This window comes from Heterodontus francisci, chromosome 5, assembly GCF_036365525.1.
Source record: "Heterodontus francisci isolate sHetFra1 chromosome 5, sHetFra1.hap1, whole genome shotgun sequence".
Lineage (NCBI taxonomy): Eukaryota > Metazoa > Chordata > Chondrichthyes > Heterodontiformes > Heterodontidae > Heterodontus > Heterodontus francisci.
The window spans coordinates 186,603,147-186,625,600 of record NC_090375.1 but is presented as its reverse complement, the minus strand read 5'-3'; the positions used below and the strand labels follow the sequence as shown (position 1 = coordinate 186,625,600).

General features: G+C 41.2%; 1 protein-coding gene across 4 annotated transcripts in view; it reads right to left on the bottom strand.

Moving 5' to 3' along the window:
* Positions 1-269: 269 nt before the first annotated feature.
* LOC137370182 (solute carrier family 66 member 2) overlaps positions 270-22,454 on the bottom strand; it is a 46,351-nt gene continuing 24,166 nt past the window's right edge. For all 4 annotated transcript variants that reach the window (XM_068032464.1, XM_068032461.1, XM_068032462.1 and 1 more), the window contains 2 exons: positions 17,203-17,419; positions 270-3,868 (listed from right to left, as the gene is read on the bottom strand). In XM_068032464.1, coding sequence (XP_067888565.1) covers positions 3,661-3,868; positions 17,203-17,419 — 425 coding nt within the window. In that variant the 3' untranslated portion in view covers positions 270-3,660. The remainder of the gene's footprint in view (positions 3,869-17,202; positions 17,420-22,454) is intronic.

Genomic DNA, 22,454 nt, shown 5'->3' with positions numbered 1-22,454 from the left:
TTAATACAATAATAATCATTTATTTCGCCATCTGAAAATTTAAGCTAAAAGTGAAGGATATCAAGTGCTTTTAACTTCCTGGATTGCTATATGTGAATACTTCAATGTGACTGATTGCATATCTGCTTACTGATATCACTGTTGTTGCATGCTAAGACATCCCCTTGTCTTAGTTATGACACTAAGACTGGATAGATATTATTCAAGTCTATGATTAAAAAGGGAAAGAGAGACATAAATATTAAATAAATTTACAAGATTCCAACTCACACAGTTCCAAATGTTTATTCTTATTTGGGTTTCAGTTTAATACATGGATACGCATGACAGACGAATGGATACACTTACATTTTTAACATGTGTCTTCTTGTGCAGACTTTTTGATTTTCTTTTATTTTACACCCAAAAATGATAAAGTATCCAAATATAATGTTGAATGGCAACACAGACTAAGTCTTGGGGAAGGCTGGTTATAGTATTGTGCAACATTCCCTTGCTGTTTAAGTATGTTCACTTGCCTTCTTTTGGCAATAAATAGTCCTTTTACTTTTTTGGTACAGTTGACTGGAGAATACAAATAGTACTATAGTACTAACTTCAACACTTATAAATAAATGTTCACAAATGTAAATACTAATCAAAATAGTTTAAACAAATATTTCCTACAAAATGTAAGTAATCTTTAAATGTAACTAATAAAACACCTCCAATAGTTCCAAGACGAGTTGTGAAGTGTGACATTTCAATTTACCTTTTTGACTATATTCCCATAGTAAAATGTTGCCAAAGCTATTTAACTGAACACCAAATGGGCAAAACAAAATTGTGCAAAGATTACACCCATGGGCTGATAATTCACCACAAAGGGATTTTCTCATTTTTGCCTGTTAAATCAAGAGAAGCAAGCAGCATCATGTACTGCTGCCTACTAGTGTCACAAAGCACATGGTACATAGCCCATGCAAAACAGACCAGAATAGGCTTGTTTTAGTTTTAAAATGGTGACTACATGTTTAACAAATACTGACTGCAGAGTTTGGGCCAGCAAGATACACAAGGTTTATATAGATCACAAAAGTGACAGACTTGCTCAGCAGAGTGGAAGTGATAGCTATTTTATTAGTCGAGCTCTTTACTGCAGGCAAATGTGTAATCGTGCCTAATTTTGAAAAGTATATTCTTAGAAAATATTTAAGAAAATTGAGGTTGTTTGATAATCAATGAAGTAGAAAAGGTCAGTATTTAGCAGCCCCCTGGTTTTGAATGCATACGTATGTTTTGCTGTCTGAACACACAAGCATATAGACAGACAACTTGGCTTAAAATGTTTGTGTTTAAAATGGCATACACTTAATTGTAAGGTCACTTAGGCCCAAACGAAAATATGGCAACCAGCTATGGTTTAGAAACATCAAACCTGTTGTGGAACAAATGTCACTCAGTGACAAAAATTTTTAGTAACAATCCAGTGAATAGTTCCTGAGCGAATAGGGAGAATGATGGTTGTAAATTAAAAAGACCTATTCACTTCTCCAGGTACAGTTCTCATTAATAGGTGTACACAGCCCAAGGTTAGTCACCCAGACTAATAGTTTGCTTAATATTCCATTTCAGCCATACTAAACCTTATTATTTACAGGTTTCAGTCAAATTCCTCCCAGCCATTGTAAATTAGCTTGTGATGTTGCCCCATTAACTTCAAGATGATAAATACCATTTCAGACTGCTGGCAGCCTGTGAACACAAAATAAATAACCAATTCAAAAATGTTCAGGCAGATAAACAAAAGATTCAGATAAATACAATTTCACAATGATCAGAATTTACATCAACAGTTTCTACGTCAATACAGTAAAATTAAAGCGCCTTGGTTAACCACTTGTTAAAACGCAGGACTGTAACTGAACAATATCACGTATGTGGATTTGACAATGTAAGCAGGTTTAGGGGTGGATTCATTATTCACAGATATCAAGCCCTCCTTCAAAGACAACAGGAAAAAAAATCAATTCAATTCAGTGATCTGGATTGACCACGCTGAATTTTAATGATAGAAAATGGATCAGATTATTAAACTACATCCAGGTTAGTAAAATCCATCTGTGGCTCTACATGCTGTACCACAGGGTGGTGGGCAACAAGTTTACATTTCTAATTCTCATGTAACCGGCTGAGATCAAGATGGCCTGAAGAAAACACCCAGTAGTAGCAAGTTGCTTTCAAAATGGAAGGGAAGTGAGAAAGGGAGCAAACAAAATGTTGTCCTTGCCTAGTAGGAGCTACTCACTTAGAACGATGTACGGCAGAGCACGTATTAAACTAGATATGCACATTTAAGTTTCTTACCTAATGTATAAATGCTTTCTTGAAACAGTGCTGTTTATTTAACCATGAGGACTGTACTTTAAATGTAGGCACATTTCAACCGTACTGAATCAAAAGATGTGGGCAAGCAAGAAGTGAATCGGATCACCTGTAATTAAGAATGGTCCCTACGCCACTATGAAATTGCTGAGCGATCAGAACACTTTCATAAAATAAATGCAGTGAAGGAAGTGAGTCAGCCTCATCATGTATATTTTCATTATGCACTTTTTCATTAAAATCCAATTCTCACTTTCATTACCACTTTAATTGAAAAGGCTAAAACAATAATTAACTTTTTTTTGTTGGTAAGGATAATCTTTACTTTGTTTTATTCTCCTATTTTCTTGGCATCTCTTCTTGCCATTAAAGAGTGAGCAGACAGCTAAGCTGCCCTCAAACATCTGCCAATGTTACTCTGAAGCTGCTTGTTCTGAGGGGGCCGTGGCAATTCTCCCCATTTCTGATCCACCCTCCTTGTGCAGAAGCACCTGGTTTAGGCACAGTTGTTCTCAGGAGCCTTGCATGTAGAGGATTCCAAGCACAAATTTACTTCCCACCACTCTACTCCGCAGTGCACCACACCCAATTTCAATCTTTGCCCTCACCACACAGCCCAACCATAATCAAATTAAACAGGCTTTCACCACTCTAGTGCTGTGGGTTAACAAACAATTTCTATGGATTTAATTATAAATGCATGTTGAGGACATTATTAACTTGGGTTACTTGAATGCTCAAGTGTGTATGTTACATCATATCCTTCCCAGTATAAGACACAACTTCTTCAAAGTTTGTCTCCTTTTGGCTTTTTGGAAGGGAAGAAAACGGAAATGGTAGTCACATTAAAATAGAAATTGTGTGAATGTTTACATGGTTCTTGAAGGCAAGACTCTCCTCTTTGAATATACTCCAAAGATTTAGACCCTAAACTCAAAACTGCCATGAAACAAAGCTGTATTAGTGAAGGTGGTACAGCAAGTGAAAAAAATGAAACAGGAAAAAAACAATGTTAAGAAGAAAAACAAAATGTCTAGAAACAGTGACATGTAAGGCATTTACATAAACTGGTCTAAAAACATTGGTTTCAATTATGCAAAATAGAAAAATATATAAATAACCATAAACATTCCACCAATAGTTCAAATGTTTAAACCCTTTACTAGAAAGCGACTTTGAAATCCTTCCAGTGTGCTGAGAACCAATGTCAAGTTATTGGCTTTGGTTCAACGAAATGGGTTTCGGTGTTCTTTCTCTGAGTTGATCATTTGATGCACTTGTTGAATAGGACAGTACTTAAAGTGCCTTGGTGCTAGTGGAAGGGACAGTGTGGGAAGATGGTTTTTGTGGGAAACGGTCATAGTAGTAAGCTTGAAAGAGAATAGTAATATCGACACACACTTGTAGCAATCCACATATCCAGAACTGGAAAGGAGCCTGGTTGAGGATGAAGTACGCAGTCTTGAAAGTGTCACCACTTGCCCACATCAACACCATTGTGATACTTTTTGGGGAGGAAAGATTGCAAATTAGTAAAAAGCTTTACTTACAGTAGACCAATAGTTGTCCAATAGAACATTACATACAAGCATTACTGTAATAAATATATAGTACTTGCCTCACTTCATCTTCACACTAGCGGGCTGAAGTTCTGCAAAACTGCTATCATTAGTCTCCACCCACCATTTGCATTGCTGCAGAACTCTACAAGTGCGGATCTTTAATTTACCAACCTCTTAGTCTGATCAGCATCGACCAATTGAGGACAACTCTATGTCAACCACAGGAAATTGAAAGCCAGCCTGAAATATCAGCCAAGACATTTTTTTCCAATAGATGAAAGGTCTTGGGCCTTCTGGCAGTTGTGCTGTCACTAAAAGGAACTGAAATCATGCAAGGAAGGTGGTGATCTTGGTAAGAGGATATGGGGTTGGAAGCTCAGCTCAGGGTCAAATACAGCAAGGAATTACTTGGAAACAAGACAACTACCTGCTCCAAGTGGACAAATGGTTGCCACAGGAACCACTTCGTCATCATTTAAAGAAAGAAATCGCAGCTGGGTTTTTGCTGTACTAAAACAGTGAATCTTCAGACATCACTGTTAAAGCGTAAACAGTGGACAATAATTATCCACTATTATCACACTGAAAACTAATAAAAAACCTTAAGTCCTGTTCAATCAGGACTGAGTTTCCAGTAAGCCATAATTACTGGTGAACAATCTCTATGGCCATGAAAAATGAATATTACAAGTGTGAATTCCAGTACCCTCAGAAAATTAATGCTGCAGATTTAAATATATATATATATTTTAAAGTTTGTGTTTTTCTATTTAAGTTTTCGTTGTGCAGCTTTTCCAGGAGCACAGGCATTGCGAGCGAGGAGCGAACAGCTGGGAAGTCAATTTCATCGGGAGTTTCGGTGGAGGAGGGACTGCTGGGTAAGTAGAAACCTATATATTTGGGCTGTTTCTGAACCCGAGACACTACTCTTGTAGTGTCTCCCACCCGCCCTCCTCCTCTTACCAAAAAAAAGGAATCGGTTGTGTGTAGGTAAGGTAAGGCTTTTTCTATTTCTCTTCTTGTTTTATCGTGTGATTGGTTAAAAACTTGGGAATTTAGAATAGTGGGAATGGAGGTTAAGGCAGTTGAATGTTCCTCCTGCAGAATGTGGGAGGTAAGGGTCGCCAAGGGTATCCCTGCTGACTGCATCTGCGGGAAGTGCACCCAGCTCCAGCTCCTCGAGGACCGCGTTAGGGAACTGGAGCTGGAGGAACTTCGGATCATTCGGGAGGCGGAGGGGACTATTGAGAGGAGTTATCGGGAGGCAGTCACACCTCAGGTAAAAGAAGAAGGTAGATGGGTTACCGTCAGGGGAAGGAGAGGGAACCAGCAGGCAGTGCAGGGATCCCCTGTGGCCGTTTCCCTCAACAACAGGTATACCGTTTTGGATACTGTTGGGGGAGACGACTTACCAGGGGTAGGCAATGGGGTACAGGTCTCTGGCGCAGAGTCTGTCCCTGTTGCTCAGAAGGGAAGGGGTAAGAGGAGCAGAGCATTAGTCATTGGGGACTCCATAGTTAGGGGAACAGATAGGAGGTTTTGTGGGAACGAGAGAGACTCACGGTTGGTGTGTTGCCTCCCAGGTGCCAGGGTACGTGATGTCTCGGATCGTGTTATTGGGATCCTCAAGGGGGAGGGGGAGCAGCCCCAAGTCGTGGTACACATAGGCACCAACGACATAGGTAGGAAGACAGATGGGGATTTAAGGCAGAAATTCAGGGAGCTAGGGTGGAAGCTTAGAGCGAGAACAAACAGAGTTGTTATCTCTGGGTTGTTGACCGTGCCACGTGCTAGCGAAGTGAGGAATAGGGAGAGAGAGGAGTTGAACACGTGGCTGCAGGGATGGTGTAGGAGGGAGGGTTTTGGTTTCCTGGATAATTGGGGCTCTTTCTGGGGTAGGTGGGACCTCTACAAACAGGATGGTCTTCACCTGAACCAGAGGGGTACCAATATCCTGGGGGGGAGATTTGCTAGTGCTCTTCGGGGGGGTTTAAACTAATTCAGCAGGGGGATGGGAACCTAAATTGTAGTTCCAGTGTGCAGGATGTTGAGAGTAGTGAGGTCAGGGATAAGGTTATAAGGACACAAGAGGGCACTGGCAAGCAAGAGGTTGGTTTAAAATGTGTCTACTTCAACGCCAGGAGCATCCGGAATAAGGTGGGTGAGCTTGCAGCATGGGTTGGTACCTGGGATCTCGATGTTGTGGCCATTTCAGAGACATGGGTAGAGCAGGGACAGGAATGGATGTTGCGGGTTCCGGGATTTAGATGTTTCACTAAGAACAGAGAAGATGGTAAAAGAGGGGGGGGGGGGGGTGTGGCATTGTTAATCAAGGAAAGTATTACAGCGGCAGAAAGGACGTTTGAGGACCCGTCTACTGAGGTAGTCTGGGCCGAGGTTAGAAACAGGAGGGGAGAGGTCACCCTGTTGGGAGTTTTCTATAGACCTCCAAATAGTTCCAGAGATGTAGAGGAAAGGATAGCAAAGATGATTCTTGACAGGAGCGAGAGTAACAGGGTAGTGGTTATGGGGGACTTTAACTTTCCAAATATTGACTGGAAATACTATAGTTCGAGTACTTTAGATGGGTCTGTTTTTGTCCAGTGTGTGCAGGAGGGTTTTCTGACAGTATGTAGACAGGCCAACCAGGGGCGATGCCACATTGGATTTGGTACTGGGTAATGAACCCGGCCAGGTGTTAGATTTAGAATTAGGTGAGCACTTTGGTGATAGTGATCACAATTCGGTTAGGTTTACCTTAGCGATGGGCAGGGACAGGCATATACAGCAGGGCAAGAATTATAGCTGGGGGAAAGGAAATTATGATGCGATTAGGCAAGATTTAGGATGCGTAGGATGGGGAAGGAAACTGCAGGGGATGGGCACAATCGAAATGTGGAGCTTATTCAAGGAGCAGCTACTGCGTGTCCTTGATAAGTATGTACCTGTCAGGCAAGGAGGAAGTTGTCGAGCGAGGGAGCCGTGGTTTACTAAAGAAGTTGAAGAGCTTGTCAAGAGGAAGAAGAAGGCTTATGTTAGGATGAGACGTGAAGGCTCAGTTAGGGCGCTTGAGAGTTACAAGCTAGCCAGGAAGGATCTAAAGGGAGAGATAAGAAGAGCAAGGAGAGGACACGAGAAGTCATTGGCGGATAGGATCAAAGAAAACCCTAAGGCTTTCTATAGGTATATCAGGAATAAAAGAATGACTAGAGATAGGTTAGGGCCAATCAAGGATAGTCGTGGAAAGTTGTGTGTGGAATCGGAGGAGATAGGGGAAGTGTTAAATGAATATTTTTCGTCAGTATTTACAGTGGAGAAAGAAAATGTTGTCGAGGAGAATACTGAGATACAGACTACTAGGCTAGATGGGATTGAGGTTCACAAGGAGGAGGTGTTAGCAATTTTGGAAAGTGTGAAAATAGATAAGTTCCCTGGGCCAGATGGGATTTATCCTAGGATTCTCTGGGAAGCCAGGCAGGAGATTGCAGAGCCTTTGTCCTTGATTTTTATGTCGTCATTGTCGACAGGAATAGTGCCGGAAGACTGGAGGATAGCAAATGTTGTCCCCTTGTTCAAGAAGGGGAGTAGAGACAGCCCTGGTAATTATAGACCTGTGAGCCTTACTTCGGTGGTGGGTAAAATGTTGGAAAAGGTTATAAGAGATAGGATTTATAATCATCTTGAAAAGAATAAGTTCATTAGAGATAGTCAGCACGGTTTTGTGAAGGGTAGGTCGTGCCTCACAAACCTTATTGAGTTTTTTGACAAGGTGACCAAACAGGTGGATGAGGGTAAATCCGTGGATGTGGTCTATATGGATTTCAGTAAGGCGTTTGATAAAGTTCCCCACGGTAGGCTATTGCAGAAAATACAGAAGTATGGGATTGAAGGTGAATTAGTGCTTTGGATCAGAAATTGGCTAGCTGAAAGAAGACAGAGGGTGGTGGTTGATGGCAAATGTTCATCCTGGAGTTTAGTTACTAGTGGTGTACCGCAAGGATCTGTTTTGGGGCCACTGCTGTTTGTCATTTTTATAAATGACCTGGAAGAGGGTGTAGAAGGGTGGGTTAGTAAATTTGCGGATGACACGAAGGTCGGTGGAGTTGTGGATAGTGCCGAAGGATGTTGTAGGTTACAGAGGGACATAGATAGGCTGCAGAGCTGGGCTGAGAGATAGCAAATGGAGTTTAATGCAGAAAAGTGTGAGGTGATTCACTTCGGAAGGAGTAACAGGATTGCAGAATACTGGGCTAATGGGAAGATTCTTGGTAGTGTGGATGAGCAGAGAGATCTTGGTGTCCAGGTACATAAATCCCTGAAAGTTGCCACCCAGGTTAATAGAGCTGTTAAGAAGGCAAATGGTGTGTTAGCTTTCATTAGTAGGGGGATCGAGTTTAGGAGCCACGAGGTCATGCTGCAGCTGTACAGAACTCTGGTGCGGCCGCACCTGGAGTATTGCGTGCAGTTCTGGTCACCGCATTATAGGAAGGATGTGGAAGCTTTGGAAAAGGTGCAGAGGAGATTTACTAGGATGTTGCCTGGTATGGAGGGAAGGTCTTACGAGGAAAGGCTGAGGGACTTGAGGTTGTTTTCGTTAGAGAGAAGGAGGAGAAGAGGTGACTTAATAGAGACATATAAGATAATCAGAGGGTTGGACAGGGTGGATAGTGAGAGCCTTTTTCCTCGGATGGTGATGGCAAACACGAGGGGACATAGCTTTAAGTTGAGGGGTGATAGATATAGGACAGATGTCAGAGGTAGTTTCTTTACACAGAGAGTAGTAGGGGCGTGGAACGCCCTGCCTGCAACAGTAGTAGACTCGCCAACTTTAAGGGCATTTAAGTGGTCATTGGATAGACATATGGATGAAAATGGAATAGTGTAGGTCAGATGGTTTCACAGGTCGGCGCAACATCGAGGGCTGAAGGGCCTGTACTGCGCTGTAATGTTCTATGTTCTAAGTTTCTTCCTTAACCCCATGAGTAAGTCACAATCTTTATTTCTGTAAAATGATTTATACATAAATTACATTTCCTTCTTTTAACTTCCTGTATTGCTGTGAGGATTCTTCAATATGATTGGTTGATCGCCTCCTAGCTGCTTGCCTTGTTCACAAAACGCAACAGATTCCCTGCAGAGGGCACCAAATTTAAGCTGACATCGGGAAAGAGGAAGTCTACACTCTACAGCCCTCTAAAACTTTGTGGGAAGCTTTTCTTGAGGTGAACGTTGACTCCCATTCCTCTATTGCCACTGCAAAAGCCGAGCCAATGATCCTGTACTAGATTAGATTTTTCCAGTTCATTTCTGCTTACACAGAAAGTGCCACACAATATCTACTAGGTGGCAGAAAAATAGCAGGCCTCATTTCAACTGACAGGAACCCAACAGTAATACAGTAAGTGACTGTCATGGTTGCCAAACAGTCAACAGCTAAACAAAGATATATAATACATATATAAAAATATATATGGGAAGGCACAAATTTCACAGCACTACTGCACTGCTGGAAAAGCAGTGAGACAGAACGTCTGCCAATGCTTTCAGCTGGTAGTGACCCTTTCCCAAATAGTGCAGATAGGGTCATTGTAAATAATGGGGGCAAGACACTAGAGCCTGAGTGAATTGCTCTGTCAGAGAGCCGGGCTCCTCCCATTCAAAGAAAGGGGTGGTGATGGTGGGTGGGTGGGCAGATTAAACAGTAGCACCAAACAGGTCCGGAAAAGTAAATTACAAATTTATGTAACCAACTGAAGCTGTAATTGTTTTTAAAAATAAAATTACATATATCAAAATGAGTTACTTTCCTTCGCTCTCCCCACCAAAGGTGCAGGTATTATTATAATACCGGAGTATTATTTTATTGGAGCCAGCCATAGAGGCCTGCTACCCGACCCAAACCCAAAGGGACCCGACGACATGTGTCAGGTCCGGGTCGGGCCCATCTTCAGGGTACGGCTTTCGGGCTCAGGTCGGACACACACGGTAAGTGCTCTGCTGGCAAGTATTGAAATTTTTTTTTTTTTAAACTTACCTGAGTTGAGAGTCTGGGACGAAACTGAGTCTGCGCAGTGAGCGAGTGACGTCATCGCGCATGCGCTACAGCTTCGTGGAGCTTCCCAGTTGGAAGGTTAGTAAAGGGATGGTTGAGTCTGGGCAGGTTCGGGTTGGGCTCAGGTCCGCTGTGGTTCGGTCGTGTTTTTTTTCCCAACCTGAGCAGACCTCTAGCCAGCCAGCCTCCGCTATTTGCCCCAGCGGCGAGTCTTTGCATGTGTGTACAGTAAATGTCAGTAGCTTATTTCAACACCACCTAGCCTGATCCAGCCCACTCTTTCCCCATAACGTTGCAATGTTTTCCTTTTCAAGTATTTATCCAATTCCCTTTGAAAGTTACTATTGAATCTGCTTTCACCAACCTTTCCAGCACTGCATCCAGATAATTTGCTGCAGGAAAAAAAAAATCCTCAAATTCCTTCAGGCTCTTTGCCAATTTTCTTACATTTGGATCCTATTTACTCTATCAAACCCCTCATAATTTTGAGCAGCTCGATTAAATCTCCCTTTAACCATGTCTGTTCTAATGAGAACAATCCCAGCCTCTCCTGTTTCTCCATATAACTGAAGTCCCTCATTGTTGGTATCATCTTGGTTTATATTGACTCTCCTCACTCTGCATCCTAAAATGCATTATTTTACACTTCTTTATATTAAATTTAATTTGCCATGTTTCTGCCCATTTCACCAGTCTAAGTACTACTGAAGACTGCTACTATCCTCACGGTTTACTATGTTTGCAAGGTTTGTCTCATCTGCAAACTTTGAAATTATGCCTCTATACCCAAGTCCAGGACAATAACATATATCAAAAAGAGCAGTGGTCCTAATTGAATTTAACTGTTTTTCAGACTGGAGGGTCTATGGTGTCAATCATACGCCTCTACTCTCTGCTTTCTATTTCCATGTCCCTCCTAGAACTAAGGTGACTGTAGTAAAATCCCGCTAATGTAACAATCCCATTTAAGCTTTAAAACAATGCTTAGCCTTTTCTCTGGTGAGTGAATTTCAGATTCAAACAATGATTTGAAATGAGGTGAAACTCACCCTGACGGCTAAATGAAAGATTTTGGACTTTTAAACAAAACTGAAAAATACGGACTAGAAACTCGTCACAGTCCTGTGATTTTTTTTTTCTCTCCTCGGAAATATCGCAGTGCGCCTTGAAGCGTGTAAAGAGATTAGTGCACCTTTAAGAAGTCTTCAGAGGCAAAGTGCATTCTGGTTGCCATGCAACAGCCACACAGAAAGAGCCGATAGAGATTCAATGTTGCAATTTGACTTTTGAAAACTGACTGGTAAAAACTGGTTTGAGCAGAAAGAGACTATTTCAGCAAGGACAATTTAAACTGAAGGAAGAAAAACTGTGTTGTTTCTCTCTCTAAATCCTACAAAGCTTCAAACCAAATGAATTCCATAAAGAAATAAAGAAAAAAGGCTTTTTTCTTTCACAACAAATTTTTGAGATCTGCTGTGATCATCGCCGGGAAAAAGAGTTGAATACTACAACAGCTAAACTGTTGAACCCCTATCTTTGGGAGGATCTTCTGTTTCATCGTGCCTTGGAAGACAGCAAGTGAACTTTGTGCTGTATTGGAAAACTTCATTCGTCAGGAACGTAACTTGCAAAGACTTATTTTTTTTTATTTTTTTGGTCAGCTAATTAAAAACAAAACTAGATATTGGTTTATGCTAGTAGTATTTAAGATTTTAGCTTTTTTATAATAAGGCTGCGTTTGCTGACATTGCCACCACTAGGTGGCGCTGCAATGGCACATGCGCAAATGCAGCCTGTGCCACTAAAATGTCACAGTCTGCGACGTCAGGCAGCTGCCAGGATTAAAGATGGCTCTACTCAAATAATCACATGATGGCAATCTAAACACATGGCAACACGCAATGCCGGAGGGGAAGGAGTGAGCGGGCGGGCCGCGGAGGGGAGGGAGGGAACGAGCGGGGAGGGGAGCTGTGAGCGGGCGGGGGAGGGGGCGGTGAGGTTCGGGAGTGGGCGGTGGTGGGGGGGGGGGGGGGGGGGGGGGGAGGAGGAGGAGGAGAGCGCAACCGCCACCAGCAAGGTCTTCGGCCACGCTCTCCCCGCACCCGCTCCCCAGAGCCCCTCTCCCCCAACCCCTGCTCGCTCCGGCCCAGATCCCCCCCACCATCTGCCCGCGTTATGTGATGATGTCATCTGCGCATGCGCCAACCCCCATCTGGCTGCGTTACGCGATGATGTCATCTGCGCATGCGCCAACCAGTCCTGGCACTGTGGGACACAGTGCATGCGCAGAGGGTAAGAACCAATCTGCGCATGTGCGCAGACTGGCGCAGTCGGATGACGCAAGCTGCCGGCTGCGTTGTCAGTAATCACTTTGTTAAAATAAATAGTTAATTTGTTGATATCTAAAGATACCTGGTTTGGTTTGCTTCATTCAGAGGTTACTAGATTGTTCAATTTAGCTGCTTTTTTTCTTCGATTTGGATAGCTTAAAGAAATATGATGCGACCTGTGGAGCAACAGGACTGAATTGACAGTGCGTTGCTCCCACCGCGATCAGAATCATATATTGTGATTGGGGGCTTTGTCCTGAGCAGTCGTAAAACTCTGGATTACTCAATCTGCAGAATTTAGTTTAAAGTTTTTTGTCGTCTTAGTTCAAAATATTCTGCACTTTCAAAAGACATGAGGTAAGCAAGCCACGTCAAAGACAGCTGCCTAGCTAGGCCTTGAAAGGGAAGGAAAACTGTCAAACATGAGCTAACTACTTTTGCATCAGCGAGAAAAGTATAAAATCAGCACTTTAAAGTGAAATGACGATGCAGTCCAGAAGACAGACCAGGTGCAGAGATCAAGAAGGATGTCAGCGAAGAATTAACTCTTCAGTCTCCTGAAGCAGAAAGATTTGGCCAATGAGTTTTGAGTTGCATTACTAAGTGTTCACTCCTCTATCTATTGAATCTATTACTAAATCGCTAACCTTCCTCACTTGAGCCATCATTCTACCTACACTTGTGTTTTATTTCATCTGCCATTCTTCTGCTCACTCACATATTGTCTGAATCATTCTGTAATTTCTGAGCTGATTCTACTGTCCCTCCCAGTTTAGTATGAACTACAAATTTGATGACTGCTCATTGAGTTTCTGAATTCAACTCACTGATGTAAATTAGAAACAGTAGTAGTCCTAACACTGAGCCTTGAGACACCCCACCCAAATATACCTCCTCCAAGAAGTACTCATTGCTTTTTTTGGTCCTTCCGCTCATTTCTTATCCATTCCCAGGGTTTCACCTGAGTTCTCACAGCCTTGAATTTAACCAATAGCCTTTTGTGTGAAACTTTGCCAAACTGTTTAGATGCCTGATCTAATTGAATGGCAGAACAGGCTTGAGGGGCTGAATGGCCTATTCCTGTTAATATGCCTTGATACACTATGTTGTAAGGCTTTCCACAGTCCCAACTGATTTGACACTTCCGCAAAGTAATTGTAAACGCAAATCAGACAGGTGGTACTCCTCTGAATCCATGTTGACTAGGTTACTATTGTACAAGTAATCATCAAATTTTCTATTGGCAATGGACTTCAATTGCTTCTACTTCTTGATTCTTCAAGCATTTCGTGTGGCTGTAAAATGGCTGATCTGGGGCTTTAACTTTCTGTGCTCCTCTCCGAGTTGTGCAACTTGCTGGTAAAGAATTAGTTTGGCTACACATTAGGAACTGAAAATCCATCAAATGTTTATGTGGTTGCAGAGCTCTGACTCCTCATACACAGGAAAACAGCAGACATTTTCCCTCAGCAAATGGGAAAGAAAACATTTCTTGCTTGCATTATTTTATCTCAGCCTAGATTTAGTCTCAGCTATATGTGCTGCTCGCCTTAAAACTTTTCATTGAAGGCATCAAAAGCAGCAGCAACTTACATGTGGAACTACATGTGATGCTGGACTTGAACACAATAACCTAAAGCTTCAGCTGATAAGGTTAAGGATTAATAATCATAAACCCAAAATTGGGTAATGGCAGTGACTCTAAGAAAAAACAAACGGAGATTTATTGCTAATCTATTAAAACAAACAGGTCTGTGGCTGTTTTCTTTTAAAAATGAAAATGAGATGCAGAGTTATTTTTGGCAAGAAATAATAATTATGACTGGAAGAGTCAATTTACTTGACAGTTGGGAGTATTTTGATGGTCTCAAGTCAGAGCTGTCAACTCTCAATCACTTGAACCTAAAAACACAACTTATTTCAATGTCTTTCACTATGAAAAATAAAGACAGCTCCATACGTTTATATGTTTGCAATCTGTCCCATTCTTTTTGACTGCAAATTTCATTCTTAACTTACATTAACATCTCTGGGCATGACAGTTAACAAACCTGGAGGGGTTTCTGTCCTAAATAGTTAGTAAAAATGTCATAACTAGAATTTGTCCTTAGTTGACAGCTCGAGTTATTTTTTACTTGTGAAGCCTCTCATAATTCACTCAACTCTTCCCAGTGTCACTCATGAATTCCAAGGTATTCACATATAAAATAAACCTTGTAAACGCACTGCTGCAGTCTGCTAATGAGTGAGATGCAGCACTGCCCTACAATCACTTCTTGCCCTCTTGACATAGTTCCTCATTCACGGGTTATAACACTGAAAGACAAATTTGAATATTTTCTCAATGGCAAGAGATATGGGGCTGTGAAGGAGCAAGGGGTTTTAGATGTCCATGTACACAAATAACTCAAAGCTAAAGCAAAGATCAAAAGGCAACCAAAAAAGCTAAAGGATAATGTTGGTCTTAATGTCTTATGAGAATGAAGAAGTGAGAAAGTGATGCTTCAGCTGTACAGAACTTTGGTCAGACTCCATCTGGAGAACTATATTCAGTCTTGGGTACAAAACCTCAGGAAAGATATATTGGCCTTGGAGTGGGTACAGCAAATTCATCAGAATAACAGGACTTAAAAGGGTTAAATTATGAGGACAGGCTGCATAAACTTTGTTTGCATTCCCATGAGTTTAGAAAGTTAGTGATCTAATTGAGGTGCTGACAACATTAAAGGGACTTGATAGGGTAGATGCAGAGGAACTATTTCCTCTGGTGGGGGAATCCAGAACAAGGAGGCAAAAGAATATACTATCTGTAACTATCATCTGAGGTCTTCCATTTCTAATTGGTACTCAACAAACAAAACTAGTGCACTTTATTGCAATAGTTTACACAAGCTCAACAGGAACTTTAAACTTCAGTAGTTTTATATTTCTCACTGTAGTAGGTTTGTAACTTACTAGGGCTGAGGGACAGGCAGGCAAGCAAGTGAAAGGGAGTCCAAGCAAGCGAAAGAGCACGAAAATGTTAGCAAAAGCGGGCCCCAGAGCAAAACACTAAGAGAAACAGAGACAAAGAGCGAGAGACCCACAGAAAGGTCTAGGCTTGGTCGACAACTATTGCCTGCATTTCAATGCTGCAAATGGCAGTTGATCTAAAGTACTTATGAAGAATACACTTCTCTTGTAACAGTATACCTTGAAAGGATTCTGAATGATACATCAATGTCTGACTCAGTGCTAGTCAGCAGTCAGTCTGAGGTCATCAACGAGACTGGGCTACATTACTGACTTAGTCATGTAAGTAGTGAGCAACCTTATTTCAAGCTCCAATTTTATGGTGACAGGCAGCTCAGGAGAAGTGTCTTCATTTGACATTTCAAGGATAGTAAAATGGATAAATTAATGTCAATATGCTGTTTGTACCGAACATTATTCATTCACTTGCTTAATGTTAAATTATTTTGTTTGGTGGATGGATAGATGTACCAGTGGGCAGGCTGCAGCTCAGCCTGTAAACCAACAAAGACAAGGAGATTGCATGGCAACCCACATTCTACTAAGGCAGAATATAGTGGCAAAAATTCATGTTTTGATCTCAAGGTCTTGCTAATTTACTTTGGCAGAAAAAAACACTGATTTATAGGGGAAATGAGGTCAGTTTACGCAGTCGTCATTGACACTGAACCCAAGTAGTGTATCTAATGTAAAACCTCAAAATGTAATCATTGTCTTGATTCACTTTGGAGAAAATTCAAGCTTCAACAACCAATTTATGCTCCACAAGTTTATCATTGCCGGAAGCTGAAACAGATGTTAAACTTGTTCCATGCATGCACTGTTGGGAGCAGTATGCTCAGTTCTGGTCACAGCATAAATTTTCTATGTTTCTAAACATATACATGCAGAACAAAAGAATGAGAAAAACAAGAAGACTGAGTCCCAAATATAATAAGGATAAATTACGAGAAAATACTAGAAGTTTAAGCTTGATAATCCAGAAAGAAAACATTTAAGAGGTCACCTTAGTACATCAATTATAAATGGTATAGACAAGATGGTACTTCAAGGAAAGCCAGTAAAGGGGATATGAATGGAAATGAGCTTTAAAAAAGGCATTTAAAACCTATCCAAAACAAATCAAAGGGCAATAAATATTTGGAATAAGTTGAAAGCACATTAGTAGAGAGAAAACCTCTCGGGGTGTACAAACTATAACCAAACGCCAAGAGAAAAGCATTGTGATAACACAGGGATGAGTTTGGATAGGCCAAATCACCTTTCCTCATTCTTGCTTTTTTCTTGTGTACTTAAAACTTGATTAGATTGGTTTGAAAATGTAGACGTTACTGAGATATTTCTCAAAAAAGGAAAGATGATGGCAGATATCGGGATCTGCCCGACACTTGATCCATCGGCAACCTTAACCATAGACCAGTATATATCGTTTTATATTCTATTATTAGTTAAAACACTAAAGATGTTTTGTTCTGTTGGTAGCACTCACACCTTTGACTTGTGAATATTGTTTTCAAACCCCACTGTAGGACTTCAGCTACATAATCCAGGTTGACACATGAGTGCAGCACTGAGGAAATGCTGCATTGTTAGAGGTGCCATCTTTCAGATGAGATGTTAAATTAAGGCCCTGTCTGCCAGCCAGATGGATATAAAAGAGGAGCAGAGAATTCTTCACAGAATTCACCCCTCAACCAACATTACTGAAAGCAGTTTAAATTGTTATTCATCGCTGTTTATGGAGTCTTGCTATGCGGAAACTGGCAGCTGCTTTAGCCTTTCATGACTGCACTTCAAAAAGTAATGAACTGGCTGAGGACATGATCAACTAAAGTTCTTTCTTTCCAAAAAGATTGTATTAGTGTTACATGGGCTCTCTTACCTCATTCCTTCTGTTGATTTATTCTCGTAGTTGCGATACAGTTGTGGTGTGCCAAGCATTGCCTCAGTAAAGACAGCGAAGAAGCCAAGTGTTTCCACAAAGAGTGAAGAATCAATAAGGAGGTAGGTTATGTATGCAGCAACAACAGTGAAAGCCAATACACACTGTATGTAATCAATAAATCTGCTCCATAGCCAGAAGTACTGCAGATCAAAGTCTAAAAACAGAAAGAAATTAAGTATGTAGGCAAATTATTAGAATTTTATTAGTCCTAGATTATAATTTTTAACTTATCATAACACATTTATCACAAGCCAATTGTTAAACAGGCAAATAAGAAGTATCAAGGTTTAAGGTATGCACCTAAATATTTTTCCTGCTTACTGAAATGGCATTGTCTCTGCTTCTATGACAAGTATTTCCCTGCTCCCTATTTTTCCTCCTCTACTTTTACCAATTAGTATAGAGACTAGTAATACTAACTTTGTTTGAGCTCGGTTTAGAGAAGCTCAGCCACAAATCTGGGTACCACCTGACTTCTACAAAACATGACAGCTTATCGTGGCACTGAATTTGCATTCTTGACAACAACTTGCAGTTATATAGCACCTTTAAAGTAGAAAAAAGTTCCCAGAGTGCTTCACAGAAGCGCAATCTGGCAATAATTAATGCTGAGCCAAGGGAGGCGATATTAAAACAGTTGACTGAAAGCTTAAGGAGGTGGGTTTTAAGAAGGTGGATCGGAAAGGGAGAGGGAGTTAGGGTGAGAAATTTAGAGAATAAACGGCTGATGGCAAAGTCGCCAATTATGGGGCGTAGATTGAGGATGCACAAAAAGTCAGATTTGGAACAACGCAGGGTTCTTGGAGGGCTGTAGGGCTGAAGAAGGTTACCTATACAGGGGAAACATGGTGGGATTTAAACACGGGGATGAAAATTTTAAAGTTGAGGCCAATGTAGGTCAGTAGGCACAAGGCTAATATGGGCTGAGCTTGGCACGGGATAAGATAAGGGTGGCAGAGTTTTGGATAAAGTGAAACTAGGAACAGAAGTCAGACATTCAGCCCCTTGAACCTATTCTGGCATTCTATTAGATCATTGCTGATCTGTACACCAACTCCATTTACCTACCTTTTCTCCAAATATTATGATATCCTTACCTAACAAAAAAACATTGAAAATTTTAACTGACTGGCATCCAGAGCCTCTGGAGGAAGAGAATTCCAGATTCCCACTACCCTTTATGTGAAATTATTTTCCTTATTTCATTCCCACCTCACCTAGCTCTACTTTTATGATGCCCCTTTGTTCTAGCTTTCCCCACCAGAGGAAATAGTTTCTCTGTATTTACCCTATCCAAACTGCTTTATCATTTTAAACATCTTGATCATTTCATCCCTCAATGTTCTAAACTCAAGGGAACGCAAACAAAGTTTATAAAACTTGTCCCAATAATTTAATCCCTTTTGGTTCCGGTATCATTTGAGCCATTCTGCATCGCATCCCCTCCAAAGCCAATACATTTTTGCTGAGACGTGGTGCCCAAAACTGAATGCAGTAGGCCAGATGGGATCTGAACAAGGCTTTCTACAACTGAAGCTTTCTTACTTGTGCATTCCAATTCCCTTGCAATAAAGGTCTAGTTTTATTACCCTTTCCGATCAGCCTTTGTTCTTGTGTATTAGCTTTTAGCGATTTTTGTGCATGAATACCTAAAATCCCTTTGCTTTTCCACGTTCCTAGCATCTCATTAAGAAAATATTCTGATTTACCTTTCTCACATCCAAAGAGCTTATGTAATCTGTGTTCCTTTTCTAAACTCCTGTTTCTACTTACACAACTTATGTTTCCTAACAGTCATCTGCAAACCTGGATATACACCTCTCTATTCCTTCATCCAAGTCATGAATATATATGAAGAGCTGAAGACCCAGTACAGATCCCTGAAGAACACCACCTGTCACATCCTGCCAATCAGAGGACATTCTCTCCTGATGATGTTAACTCGGTTTCTCCACCGATGCTGCCAGACCTGAATATTTTCAGCATTTTCTGTTTTTGTTGCAGATTTCCAGCATCTGCAGTATTTTGCTTGTGACATCCCCTTTATCCCTGTTCTGACTCCTCCCTCCAAACCAATTACTCACATATCATATGGTTACCTCCAACTATGTGCACTTTCATTATTGCTTAAAAATCTCACATGAAATCTTATCAAATGCCTTCTGGAAATCTATATAGATAACTTCAGCTGGATTAGTCAGACATGACCTATCCTTTGACACACACTCATCAGCTAATACTTGTCCAAGTGCTCATTCATTCTGTCCCTGATGACTGATTTCAGTAATTTGCCACAACTAATGTTAAACTGACAGGTTTGTTGTTACTTGGTTTCTTCCTCCTTCCTTTCTTAAATAATAGAATGATATTTGCAATTTTCCAATCCATAGGCATAATTCCAGAATCTAGAGGGAAAAATTATGACTAGCACATTTGCTATTTCCTCACTTTTAATACGTAGGTGTGGAAACCAGCTGTTAATGGAGATTTGCCAATCTTAAATGCCATTACTTTCTCTACCGACATTTTATTTGTATTAAGTCAAAGTTCCTCCATTTCATATTTGGTTCCCTTGTACTGTTAGCATTTTGTCTTCTTTACCTACTGTGAAGATGGATACAATGTACTTATTTAACATTTCCTTCATCAATTATAGTCTCACCCCATCTGATTTAATGAGCCCATATTTCCATTTACCTCTCTAAATATGGATTTCCCCATTTCCTTGCATTTGTGTCTTTTAGCTTGATGCTTAATGCTTTCTTTCTGTGCCATTATCTTAGGTGTCAAACTAATGTAGGCACAAATCAGAACAGACAACTGTCAGAACTTTCCACTAATAATTGGATTTGCTAAATTTGCACAAAACATCATTATGAGCGAGAAGTGCTCACAATTAAGTTTATGGAGGATGGAGAATGGCAGGCCAGGTGTGCTTTGGAATAGTCTAATCTGTTGGTAAAGATATGGAAAAGGGTTTCAGCAGTGGATGGGATGAATCATGGGTGGATGCAGCTGATGTTATGAAGGTGGAAGAAGGTGGTTGTGATGGAATGGATTTGGGGCTCGAAGTTCAGCTTGGGATCAAATAGGATGCCAAGGTTGCAAATAGTTTGATTCAACCTGAGACAGCAGCCAGGAGGGGGATGGAGTCATTGACAAAGAGTATGAGTTTGTGGAAGAAACTGAAGATGATGGCTTTGGTCTTCCTAACGTTTAAGTGGAGGAACTTGCAGCTCATCCAGGACTGAATGTCAGACAAGTAGTCTGACAACACAGAAGCTGTGGAGGAGTGGATACAGGTGTTGGAGAGGTAGAGCTGCATGTCATCAGCATACACGTGGAGGCTTATTTCGGATGTTTCCAAAGGGCCAAAGTATGACACTACACTGCCAATTTATAGATCAAGACCACTTTTCTGTTTGCACAAGCTGGCACCATGCAAGACAAGGAAACTGGTGTCGGGGTCCAAAATTGCAAGCAAAATAACTCACTTGGAGGAGGCTGCCCTGAATGATAATTAAGAGCAATGAGGGTGTAAGAGTAGGTGAAGTTGTACACCTCCAAGATATGACCAATGTCATCCAGTTGTCATTGATTGTGCACTCTCGCTCCCTCAAGTATGTACACAACCAGCACATGCAGTTAGTTTCTTATAATGTGAGCTCTATTGGAGGATGTCATTCTTGAAAACAGCAACATAACATTAGTTATTTTTCCGTAATCGTAGGCATGGAACTGCTACCTGATGCATGCCAGAGCAAGAAAGCGCTCTGCATCCCTCTCATTAATGTTGCAAGCACCTGCATAGTTACACATGCAATGGAAGATGCAGTTAATGAACTAAAGGAGGTAACACTGGGTAAGGCACAAGGACAGTCTCATATAGTGCAATGAGAGAAGGAGCTGTCTATGATGACTGATAGTTATACATGTGATTTGGCTAATTCTGCAAGTGATTACTTTGCTAGCCTCAAAAGATGAAGAGGCACAAAAGTTCAATGCATGAGTCAACTTGACGACCATTGATAGTGCCAATTCTACGATGCAGATTGATAGCAGGTATCCTTGCAGCAGACAGCACAGTTTTGCAAGGCCCACCCTGCTGACCTACAGTCTGTAGAGTCAGTTGCTTATGCTAATTGCCAGATAGGGGTTCCAAGACCTGCAGATTTGATTGACATCATGGCTGGTGTTGCTCGTCCAGTCTTAGATGCTCGATCTCCTAGTCATGTCTTCCGTCATCCTGCATCGCTTAAAGAATGTAACGGTGTGATGGCTGCTTCTATCGCCTTTAAGTATCTTCCTGTAGTGCAGAACTCTTGGAAAGAGGTTCTGTAATCAGTTTCTGTGATATTAATTAACAATGATTTTGCTGCTTTACTCAATTTTAAAAATCCACTGTGGTCCAATTCAGAAAAACGCAAACAATTCAGGATTAGATGGGGGAAAAAACACTCACATTCAACAGCTGCAAAATAAATGTAAACATATGATAAACATTTGCAAAATATGAAACTACACTAAGCATCAGCTAAATAAAATGCTTCCTTCTGTCCATTAAATAGGCTGGGCTTTTGGGATCGATGCTCAAACAGCAGCAAAAACAACTAGGCTCTCCTTGCCACACTATCTGTATGCTTGATTAGGCTGACAATAAAAACAAAGGGGAGTGAATTATGCAAGTGCACAGCTGAGAAGAAATTACCATCTGGTGCATTTTCAGTGGGGACCAGGTAAAACCAACAACAACTTATATTTATGTTAAAGGTCCTATATAAAATGACGCAAGGTGCTTTAAATGAGCATTATAAAGCAAAGTATGACACTGAGCCACAAAAAGGAGATATTAGGTCAGATGACCAAAAGCTTGGTCAAAGAGGTATGTTTTAAGGAGTGTCTTAAAGGAAGAAAGTGAGGTGGAATCAGAGAGGTGTAGGGAGGGTATTCCAAAGCTTGGGGTCTAGGCAACTGAAGGCATTGCCACCAGTGGTGGTGCAATTAAAATCAGGGATGCACAAGAGGCCAGAATTAAAGGAGCGCAGATATCTCGGAGGGTTGTGGGACTGGAAGAAATTACAGAGATAGGGAAGAACGAGGCCATGGAGGGATTTGAAAACAAAGATGAGAATTTTTAAATCAAAACGTAGCTTGACGGGGAGCCAATGTAGGTCAGCAAGCACGGGGGC